The sequence below is a fragment of the Pan paniscus genome, chromosome 1 (genome assembly GCF_029289425.2).
Source record: "Pan paniscus chromosome 1, NHGRI_mPanPan1-v2.0_pri, whole genome shotgun sequence".
Lineage (NCBI taxonomy): Eukaryota > Metazoa > Chordata > Mammalia > Primates > Hominidae > Pan > Pan paniscus.
In genome coordinates, this window is record NC_073249.2 from 89,613,883 (window position 1) to 89,625,985 (window position 12,103).

The window sequence follows — 12,103 nt, forward strand, 5'->3', positions numbered from 1 at the left end:
AACAAGGAGTTAAGAGCTGCCAGTTTTAAGGTAGGCATGGTGGTGGTCTTTTGTGCCATGAAAAGAGGTTGCTACTCTCTTAGAAACTCTAAGCAAAAATATAGGTGGACCTGGAGTATCCTTTTCTAGCCAAGGCGGCCCAGGATATGTGAAAATTACCTATTTCTTTGATTCTTAAGTCTACTCCTAACCCACTAGTTAACTGATTTTTAGTTGTAAGGAACTAAGATGTAAGGAATGAAGTTGGACACCATTTCTCTCTGCACTTAAGGGTATGGAATTGATTTTATTCGAGAATGAACTGTTGCTGGGTGTGGTGGCTTATGCCTGTAATCCCAATACTTTGGGAGGCTGAGGTGGGAGGACTGCTTGAGGCCAGCAGTTAAAGACCAGCCTGGGCAATATAGCAAGACCCCATCTGTGGAAAAAAAAAAAAAAAAGCGAAGAAATTAGCCAGGTATAGTGCCTTGTGCCTCTAGTCCCAGCTACTTGGGCGGCTGAGGTGGGAGGATCACTTAAGCCCACAAGGTTGAGGCTTTAGTGAGCCATGGTCATGCCACTGCACTTCAGCCTGGGTGGTAAAGTGAGACCCTGACTGGAAAAAAAAAGAAAATGAACTTTAATGGCTGATGTTTTTCTTTGCTATCTGTTCATATCTCTTGAGGACTTAGTTGAAATAGCAAATCAACTGTCCTTTGACTAGTTATAGAATAAACAAAACTATAAATAATTCGCATAGAACAAGAGTAAGTGGGCTTAGATTATGTCCTTTCCTGGGATTTTATGACAAAAAGGTAGACATTTCTCTTTTTGGAACATTTTAAGTGCAGCCCTTCCCAAAGTTATAGGAATGAACTAGATGACCTCTAATTCTAATATTTAGAAACCTCATGTTTTTCCTTTTTCTTCTTCAGTTGGCACTGGAACCAGACTCTCCCTGTACGTTCTTATCTGCAGGTGAAGATGCAGTTGTTTTCACCATTGACCTGAGACAAGACCGCCCAGCGTCGTAAGTGTAGCAGTAATATCATTACAGAACTGTATCTCTTAGCCTTGAACATATTCCATATGTCTTGGTAATGCCTAACTGTGGTTCATCAGAATAGTACCTTTGTGCCTATGGTTAAGAGGTAGCTTAAGGTTAAGGGGAATTCCTTACTTTCTCTCTTTCTCAGTAGTGAAATACTATTCAGTCTACCTTCATTTCTCTAACAGTTTACTTGTTATATGTGGCCTTTAATAATTTGATGATCTTTTGCTCTTTATTCACTTGGATATCATTCATCTTACCCACAGAAAGCACATTCTTCCACAGACTCATGTAGAGGTACAGTCCTGTAAATTTTAAATTTAAATAAATTTTTAATTTAGTTATTTATAGAAACATACATAAAATTTGAACAAAAATACTGGTAGCTGTAGTTGAGTTCTGTTTTATCACAGTTCATTTGTATGTGAATCTGAGACTCATAGATAAATTTTATTCCTTTTTAACTGTGTGGTATCATAGAAAAAACACAACATCTTGTTTGGATCCAGGCAGACCTAGGTCAAATCTCAAATCAGGCACTGCTAGTTATGACTTACGTAACCTTCTGAACCTCATTTTCTTCAGCCTTGCTATGGGCATATTTTTTTCCCTCCCTCCGTCCTTCCCTCTCTAGTAGTTTCTGTGAGGATATATATACACACACACACACTCACACACACACACATATATATACACACACATATACACACATATGTACACATATACACACATATGTGTTTATATACACACATATGTACACACACATATATATTTATATACACACACGTATATATGTATGTATATGTATACGTACGTGTGTGTGTGTGTGTGTGTGTGTGTGTGTGTGTGTGTGTGTGTGTGATGCCTCAGCATAATGTTTAACACCATGGCTGAAATTAAGTTTTAGCTTATAATTATAATTATTTTAGTTTCCTTTTTTCATTTTTTATTGCTCTTACAATAAACAAATACTTCTTGTTTAAGAGATTCAAGTAATAAAGTATACAGACAAAATGTAAATGCTCCCTCAGTCACCCCCCCCCCCATTTTTTTAGCTATTGAAAACCATTGTGGGCAGGGCACAGTGGCTCACGCCTGTAATCCCAGCACTTTGGGAGGCCAAGGCAGGTGGATCACTTGAGGTCAGGAGTTTGAGACCAGCCTAGCCAACATGGCAAAACCTCACCTCTACTAAAAATACAAAAATTAGCTGGACATGTTGGCATGTGCCTGTAACCCTAGCTACTCAGGAGGCTGAGGCAGGAGAATCGCTTGAACCTGGGAGGTGGAGGTTGCAGTGAGCTGAGATCATGCCACTGCGCTCCATCCTGAGTGACGGAGCAAAACTCCATCTCAGAAAAAAAAAAAAAAATCATTGTAAGTAATTTTGAACACCTTTTTAGTCCCTTTTGTATACATTTTGTACCTAAATACATATATACACTTTCTCCTTTCTCCCCATAAGTATACTTGTATGTATATATAAACATATATGTATGTTTCTGCAGTTTGCTTATTTCATGTTACAATGTGGGAGATTTTTCTGTGTTGGACCATAAAAGCTACGTTGTTGTTAACCATGAGAGAAATGTCATAGCATTGATGTACCACAGTTTATTTAAACTTTACCTTATTGATAGATATCTAGATCATTTATTGTCTTGTTTGTCTTAAAGATTATTATAACAAATCTTGGTCAGGTGCAGTGGCTCATGCCTGTAACCCCAGCACTTTGTGGATCACTTGAGGTCAGGAGTTCGAGACCAGCCTGGCCAACATGGTGAAACCTCATCTCTACTGAAAATACAAAAATTAGCGGTGTGTGGTGGCACATGCCTATAATCCCAGCTACTCAGGAGGCTGAGACAGGAGAATCGCTTGAGCCCAGGAGGTGGAGGTTGCAGTGAGCTGAGATCATCAGCCTGGGTGACACAGCAAGACTGTCTCAAAAAAAAAAAAAAATTATTATAACAGATCTTATAGGTCAGTACCAGTATTGAGTAAGGGATGGCAATGATTTACATAGGACGTAAGTAAAATACAAATTATTTTATATTGGGGAATATAACATGAAGGCTGATTATTACTAGACTTATTTTTGGAGAGCTAAGTCCAGAAAAAGCTGTTTGGATAGTAGAAGAATTTCTACAACTGCTTAAAAGATAGAAATGTTTTAGGCTTGGGGAAAAGATATGTTGCTTGTTTATATAACCTTCAAGAGGACAAAGACTGGGGGATTTATAGTGGAAATGGAACAAGCCTAAATGACAAGGGTTCTGCCTTCTAGTACTAGCTTTGTAGTTATCTGACTTTGAGGAAATCATTTAATCTTTTGAACTACATGATGTTTGTTATTTCCAGTTCTAAAGTTCCAGGGTTCTGTAATGGTAATGGAAGATTAGCAAGTTTTTCATAGGGAAGAGCAAAAAAGGAAAAAATGATAGTAAGTTTATTTAATATGCTGTGTTAAAGAGTTGTGAAACAGAATGAGATCTTATCCTGTGGATCAGGTTCAGAGGGAAACTACTGTTAGGCCACCAGGAATTGAATCTGGTGCAAGTAATGAATAGAGCGAATGACTTTGGCAGATTATTGAATTTAGAATGAAATTATATAGGCAGAAAGTCTGGCTGAGAGTTAACCATGAATCTGAACATAAGCAATGATAGGTGGGATAGACTCTAAAGAGGGGTAAAGGAGAAAATGAAGAGTAGAAGGAGGCCCAAATCTAGATTTGAGTAATAAAGACAGTGAGTCTTTAAAGTTTTTGTTGTAAGGGTTAAAGTAGTGTTACAGGCTGGCATGGGGTGAAAAGCTGAACATCTGCTTATGTCAGAGGCATTTTTTTTTTTTTTTTTTTTTTGAGGTGCAGTCTCACTCTTTTGCTCAGGCTGGAGTACAGTGGCATGATCTTGTCAGAGGCATTTTTGTGTGAAGTTGGCATAAGGGAGATTTTCTTTTGTATATATATGATGATAGCCAAGTCTCTGAAAGCTAATGAAATTGACTAACATCTTAGGAAAAAAGTTTGATTTGAACCTGTGGATGGAATATTCCTTTAGCCAGTGGAAGCCAGTTTGAGGTATTCTTCAAAGAAATCCTTTGGTCTCATCTGTAATTATTTTTCCCTTTTTGCTGGGACATACTTGCTCATTAATTTTAAGGCAAAATTTGGTGAATTTGTTTAATGTTTCCTCTAATGTGAACATTTTTTCCTCCTATTGCCATGATAATCATTTTTATAGCACCTCTGCATGTCCCCTGCAGAGTTCAAGGTACTCTGCATTTACCCATCAGGAGGGAGAAATGTTTGCTTTATGGGATTAAGTTGAGGCATAGTAAGATTGAGCTCTTCAGCAGGATTACATAACTGTGGAGCCAGTACTTCATAATCTATTCCTTAGTTTCTTCATTTTGCTTCCACATGGTAACTTTTGTATTTGTTTGACCTTGTCCTTCTGAAATTTCAAATTGCTAAGGAAATGAGATGGTCCTGTGGGAAGGAGCAGCATCAGCTCCTCCTCTCTTTCCCTGTCTAAAACTCATATTAGAGCAGTCTCTTAGCTAGTTTTGTCCCTGAAGCTGTTATTCTTTTGACATGTTTCCTGCCTTGTGTTTTTGAGATGTGTGGGGGACACCATTAGGGGATGGAGGTTCCCCCTAATGACATTCATTTTCAGTGCCCTCTGTATTTTTTTTGTTTGTTTTTAATTTTAAAATAAATAGAGATGGGAGCTCACTATGTTGCCTAGGCTGGTCTTGAACTCCTGGATTCAAACGATCCTCCCACCTCAGTCTCCCAAAGTGCTGGGATTATAGGCATGAGCCACTACACCTGGTCCTCTGTATTCATTTAATGAAAAGCTGCAGAGATACTAAGTAAAATCTCAACACTTTGCCTAGAACAGTTCTAGGCTGAAGTGACTTTGGCTATGCAGAAAGGATGCTAAAATCATTTCTTTACAAAGAAACTTGTTGTCATGGTTATATTTCTTTCTGTTTCCATAGCATCAGAAATAAATAAAACCTTAGACTTAAAAACAAAAACTAAAGCCAAGCCTCTTCCTATAGTTTCTTGAAGTCTTTCCTTTGCTGTAAATTTACCAATCTTCATTATGTCATATTTGACTAATTGAATGCTTAGATCTGAGAAGAATATTCCTCATGCCACCCTTAACCTGGAACAAATTATGGCTCTTTTAGACAGATTATTCTGGATTTCTTCAGTGAAAAATTTATCAGTTTTCAGTGTGCATATTTTAAGCTGGGTTTTTTATTTTTTTACTTTTTAAGACAGGGTCTCACTCTTGTCACCTAAGCAGAAGTACAGTGGCAAGACCACGGCTCACTGCAGCCTCAACTTTCTGGACTCAAGGAATCCTCACACCTCAGCCTCCTGAGCAGCTGGGACTACAGGTGCATGCCACCACACTGGCTAATTTTTTATAACAAATTTTTTTTTTTTTTGAGACAGAGTCTCCCTCTGCCACCCAGGCTGGAGTGCAGTGGCATGATCTTGGTCCACTGGAACCTCTGCCTTCTGGATTCAAGCAGTTCTTCTGCCTCAGCCTCCCAAGTAGCTGGGATTACAGGTGCATACCAGCATGCCCGGCTAATTTTTTTATTTTTGGTAGAGACGGGGTTTCACCATGTTGTCCAGGCTGATCTTGAACTCCTGACCTCATGATCCACCCGCCTCGGCTTCCCAAAGTGCTGGGATTACAGGCGGGAGCCACCGCACCCGGCTTTTTATAATAATTTTTTATAGAGATGGGGTCTTGCTATGTTGCCCAGGGTGATCTTGAGCTCCTAGCCTCAAGTGTTCCTCCCAAAATGCTGGGATTATAGGCATGAGCCAGTGCCTGGCTTAAGTTGGGTTTTAAGTGACTTTTTTTTTTGAGACAGTCTTGCTTTGTTGCGCAGGCTGGAGTACCGTGGCATGATCTCTGCTCACTGCAGCCTCTACCTACCAGGCTCAAGTGATTCTCTTCCGTCAGCCTCCTTAGTAGCTGGGATTGTCCTGAGTAGCTGGGATGATAGGCATGCGCCACCACGCCTGGCTAATTTTTGTATTTTCAGTAGAGATGGGGTCTCGCCATGTTGGCCAGGCTGGTCTCAAATTCCTGGCCTCAAGTGACCCACCCGCCTCGGTCTCCCAAAGTGTAGGGATTACAGGCGTGAGCCACCATACCTGGCCATAAGTTACATTTTAATGGAATCTGAGCAATAGTCTCTGACCTTAAGGTCTTTTTTAGCCTACTGTTTCTGGGATTCTTCTTCCACGTCTCTCCTTGTTCCCAGGTGATAGGGAAGATATATTTATAAATAAAGGGTAGGAAGGTATCTGTAGTATTGTCTGATTAATAGCTGGCTGTTACTGTGTTGGACTCCAGCTAAACTGAGGCTTCCTAAAGAATGGTACATTCATATACCTTTAGTTTATACTTCTTAAGGAACACTAGAAAGTGACTTCACTACATATTTTTTTCCCCAATCCCCAAAGTCCCATATAATAAATGTATGTGCTTTTTTCCTGTTGTTACGTACAAAACAAACAGAGAAAACACAACAATTCTTTCTTTGCAAATGAGAATCTCTTTGGTTTCTTATTAGCCGTGTGACTCTCTTGGCTCTCCTTTGCCATGACCATCTGGATCTTTTGGAGTATATAACTTTCTGTGCTTTTCTACTCTTAAAGGAAACTGGTGGTGACAAAAGAGAAAGAGAAGAAAGTGGGGCTGTATACGATCTATGTGAATCCTGCCAATACCCACCAGTTTGCAGTGGGTGGACGAGATCAGTTTGTAAGGTGAGTTTGTGGCTCTTTTGTGTCTTTGACAGTTTATAAGACTGATGCATTGTATACTACCAGGTGCTCCTTTATGGAGAGTTACGAATTTTATAGGAATCCATTAACTATTATCTTGAATTTTTTACCGTTTTCCAAAAATCTTACACGCCTTTGGAGTTGTTCTGTTCTCTAATGTAACAGTCTCTGAGGGGTGACTTTACATATTTTAGAGATTATCAAGTTTTAAAGAAGTTAGATGATGGTCAGGTGTAGTGGCTCACACCTGTAATCTCGGCACTTTGGGAGGTGAGGCGGGTGAATCACCTAAGGACAGGAGTTTGGGACCAGCCTGGCCAACATGGCGAAACTCTGTCTCTAAAAAAAAAAATACAAAAATTAGCCAGGCATGGTGGTACATGCGTGTAGTCCCAGCTGCTCAAGAGGCTGAGGCAGGAGGATCACTTGAGCTCAGGAGTCAGAGGTTGCAGTGAGCCAAGATTGTGCCACTGCACTCCAGCCTGAATGACAGAGCGAGACTCTGTCTCAAAAAAGGAAAGAAAAGAAGTTAGATGAATTGACCAAGGTCTTCATGTGGCAGCTAAGCCATAAATTTAGGTTTACCAGCAAGTACTATATTAGTAAATAATCTACCTTTTTCATATGTAAATAAACGTGCACTAGAAATTTTAAATACTGGTTTTCAATTCAGAAATAGTTTGACTTGGGAGCACTTAGTGTGAACTGAGGGTTTTTTGGCTCTCACTGTCCCGAGCTACCACTTTTTTTTATCCATAGTGATATCTTTGTTACCGTGAACACCTTTTGTTAACACTGGCTCTTGAGACATGACCTAAGGAAAACAGACACTGTGGATTCAGTCTCCATATGTATTAGTTAATTTCCTCCGACCCTTAGTAATAAGCTGTATCCATCCCTATCCAGTTGGCCTATTTTAACTATGTTTCTTTGGGCTCATCAGTTTGAAAGGAGAGAGAGGGACAAGATCACTAGAAAAATGAGCGACTTTTTGCTTTCCTAATGGTAAGTGAAAAGCATCATCTTCCTTTTGAAATGAGAGCACATTTTATAGCTATATTTCCAGATTCATTTTATTAATAAGAATCATGGGGAATAGGGTAAATTTTTAGAAAATACATGAGATGACTTTGCCTTGTTCAAGAATCCTGGACAAAACCTTGTTTCTCTCTTCTTCCCCTATTCCCATGCCTGCAAAATTCGTTTCCTCTAGTCACCAACAGTCCTTAAATGTGTAGCCATAGATTTTTTTTTTTTAGACAGAGTTTTGCTCTTATTACCCATGCTGGAGTGCAGTGACACAATCTTGGCTCACTGCAACCTCCGCTTCCCGGGTTCAAGCGATTCTCCTGCCTCAGCCTCCCGAGTAGCTGGGATTACAGGTGCACGCCACCACGCCTGGCTAATTTTTTGTATTTTCAGTAGAACCGAGGTCTCACCATGTTAGCCAGGCTAGTCTCGAACTCCTGACCTCAGGTGATCTGCCCACCTTGGCCTCCCAAAGTGCTGGGATTGCAGGCGTGAGCCACTGTGCCCGGCCAATTTTTTTTATTTTTAAATAAGAAGCTGTTGATCAAAAAGGGTTGTAGTTTGTATAGATTTTCAGTTGCTACCTCCTCCAAGTTGAGCATTCACTGAAATTTCGAGTTGAGAGTTCCTACTTAGAGCTCCAGATTACTTGAAAAGTCTGTGTCTCTAACAAATTCCACCACTAGGACCAAGATGTTTGGAGGGGAATGTAGTAGTTTGCTGTATTGAGAACTGTATTCATATGTATGTATGTATTCATATGTATTCATATGATATGTATATCATATTGCCTTAACCCAAAGCTGATACTTTCCCAGGGTTAGAGTAAGGCTTAGAGTTTTAGCATTTCAACACAAGGAGAAATACTCAAATCTTCTGTGTCTTATCAGCCTCAATATTCCTCTATTGGCTATTTACTGGGCAGAAGTTATGTGAAGATTTTTGTTTTTTTTTTGAGACAGAGTCTCACTTTGTTGCCCAGGCTGGAGTGTAGTGGCTCGATCTCGGCTCACTGCAACCTCTGCCTCCTGGGTTCAAGTGATTCTCATGCCTCAGCCTCCCAAGTAGCTGGGGTTACAGGCATGTGCCACCTTGCCTGGCTATTTTTGTATTTTTAGTAGAGATACGGTTTTACCATGTTGGCCAGGCTGGTCTCGAACTGTCTTCAAGTGATCCACCCACCTCGGCCTCTCAAAGTGCTGGGATTACAGTCGTGAGCCACCGCGCCTGGCTATGTGAAGATTTTGAGGCACGCTGATCCTACACAAGCAGGTAGCCCTTTCAGCACTCCAGCTCTTCTCTGACATTAGGTTACACTCAACTTCTCTGGCACCTCTCCTGTGCAGCCAGCTGAATGTTTTGAGGTTTCTCCTTTCTTATTCTTCCTTTGAAAGAACCCAAACAGCTCATCTTCTGGTATAAATTTGAAAACATTTTTGCTGAATATTATATATCATAACATCATTAACTTTCACTCCTAGCCTAAAGGAATTACTTCAAGGGAATACAGAGAAATAGCTTACTGATCCTCAAGGCTTTTGCATCATTAATACGAATTTTAGTTTAGGGTTATTAAAAAGTATTTAAGGGAAGCTCTGGGGAGACATGCTTTTTGGCCTGTGGCCAAAAAAAAAAAAAAAAGGTAAGTAGAGGAGGTATAGGTGTGAGTCCCTACTACACCTGCTAAGCTAAGCTAATTCCTGCTTAGCTTAGTTTTAAGAATTTATAGGAGTAAAGAAAAAGAGAATATATCAGGTGAATCCTTTAGTGGTAAATTTGGCTGACATGAAAATTTATTGCTAAAGGATTAAGTATAGGCCCTGATTGATGAAGCACAGTCAGTAAATCATCTCTTCATTCCCCAGTTCTTAAGCCAACATCAGCAACACTGAGAGAACATTAGATTAAAGGCAGGTATAGAAGAGAGACTTAGGGTAACAAGTTAGTGGGTGCCTGAAGGCATGTGGGAAGAGATGTGGTAAAGGTGTGCACACTATTCCTTACGTGACTTAAAATGTCAAGGGGCTTGGTGTGGTGGCTCATGACTATAAAACTAGAGCACTTTGGAAGGCCAAAGCTGGAGGATAGCTTGAGGTCAGGAGTTCAAGGCCAACTTGGGCAATATAGCAAGACTGTGTCTCTACCAAAAAAAAAAAAATTAAGAAAAAATTTTAATTTTTTAATTAATTAAATATCTCCAGGTGTGGTGGTATGCTCCTGTAGTCCCAACTACTTGGGAGGCAGAAGAGGATCTCTTGAGCCCAGGAGTTTGAGGCTACAGTGAGCTGTGATTACACCACTGCACTCCATCCTGGATGACAGAGTGAGACCCTGTCTCAAAAAAAATAACTAAAAGTAAAATATAAACTATCAAGGGCCTATCATATGTTCAGAAAGTGGTAGGAAAGTTTGTATTAATCTTTCTATGCTTACTGTCTATCACAGGGCTTGACAAACTGGTGCTTGTTTTTATAAATAAAGTTTTATTGGAACACAGCCATGGCCTTACTTTACATGTTGTTTATGACCACTTTCATGCTACAATGGCAGAATTCAATAGTTTTAATAGAGATTAGATGGTTTGCCAGTTTACCAGCTTAAAACATTTACTGTCTTGTCCTTTAAGAAAAAGTTTGCCAAACTCCGTTCTAGCATCATATGTAGAATATAGTAGGCTATTAATAAACACTTAGTTGGGGTGTAGTGGCTTATACCTGTAATCCCAGCACTTTGGGAGGCTGAGGCAGGAGAATCTTTTGAGGCCAGGAGTTTGAGACCAAGCTGGGCAGATGCTGTCTCCACCAAAAAATAAAAATATTAGCCCAGCATGGTGGTGTGTACCTGTAGTCCCAGCTACGCAGCAGGTTGAGGCGGGAGGATCGTGTGAGCTAGGGATGTCAAGGCTTAAGTCATCAGTAACCTAACTGCCAAAGCAAACAAAGTACTTTTCAAGTCTTTTTCTCTACTCTTGACATTATTACTCCTTCCCTGAAGCACCTTCTCTCCTTGATGTCCAACCACTCCTCAGTGTTGTTCATGGGTGTGTCTTCCTTTCTCCACCCATTAAATGCTGATGTTCTCCAGTAGCTCAGTCTTCAGCTCTCATCTTACTCTATACCAGGGAATTTTAACTCGAAGTACAAATATTACGTGAACCTCCAGAAAGTATGCTTATGTGCATTTTTCTGGGGAGAAGGGACTAGAGTTTTCATTATATTCTGAAACAGGCCAGAGATTCTAAAGGGCGAAGGGAAAATCCTCTCTGTATTTTCCCTTGGAGATCTAATTCCATTACCAATGCTTTAACTACCACCTTACACATGGATATATGACTTACATCTGTGTCTGCAGACCACACTTATTCTGAACTCTAGACTTACACCTACTTAACAAATGGATATAATTAACTGATGACTTCAGCCAGAGAAGTCTCAGTGGTGAGTTGAGGACCAAAACCAGATTAGGATGGACTGAGAAGTGAATAGGAAGTAAGAAAGTGGAAATATTGAATGTTGATTGTTCTTTTCAGTAGTGTAACTGTAAGGGGAAGGAGAAAAAAAGCAATAGTAGGAAAGGACAGTCAGCAGAAGGATTTTTAGAAAGTGGCCAGCTGGTGATGAGGAAGAGGTTGAGAAATTAGATAATCATCAAACAAGGTCCCTGGAAGGATGAAATGAAGAGCATTTTTCAAGAGATTGGCTCTGAGATTGGAGGAGACTGGGTGAGAACAGATACTGGATCTGTCTTGTTCCTCACTGTATTTCTAGCACCTAGCATAATATTTGACACATAATATGTGTGTCCTCATGAGTTTAAAGCTTGGATTAGAGAGAGGAAGGAAGGTGAAGGTGTAGTGTGCTTGATAAGAATGAGGAAAGGAGAGGGAGTCTTGAGGATATGGGTGGTAGTTTTTAATAATTATTGTGGGGTATGAGAGGGAGAACAGGCCAAATACAGTTTTAAGGAGGGATTACAGACCCATTGACTTACATTAAGCATGGTTTCTGCCCGTGAGTAACATTTTTCGGTAGGTAATGTACACGTAAAAAGCTCCATACTAATGTTAGTTGTTGCAGTGAAAAGTAGCAGTATGTGATATAAAACTTGAGGAGAGAGATAAACCACTTCAAACTGACAGAATTGAGGATTGCCACTTAAAATGGGAAGTATGTGGATAAAGGATTTAAGGGTTTGCCTGGCCAACATGATGAAACTCT

At 40.0% G+C, this 12,103-nt stretch overlaps 1 protein-coding gene across 10 annotated transcripts in view; it reads left to right on the forward strand.

The window, feature by feature from the left end:
* DCAF8 (DDB1 and CUL4 associated factor 8) overlaps nucleotides 1-12,103 on the forward strand; it is a 46,893-nt gene that overhangs the window by 24,472 nt on the left and 10,318 nt on the right. For all 10 annotated transcript variants that reach the window (XM_008964281.6, XM_008964287.6, XM_008964279.6 and 7 more), the window contains 2 exons: nucleotides 915-1,009; nucleotides 6,729-6,839. In XM_008964281.6, the coding sequence (XP_008962529.1) occupies nucleotides 915-1,009; nucleotides 6,729-6,839 (206 nt within the window). The remainder of the gene's footprint in view (nucleotides 1-914; nucleotides 1,010-6,728; nucleotides 6,840-12,103) is intronic.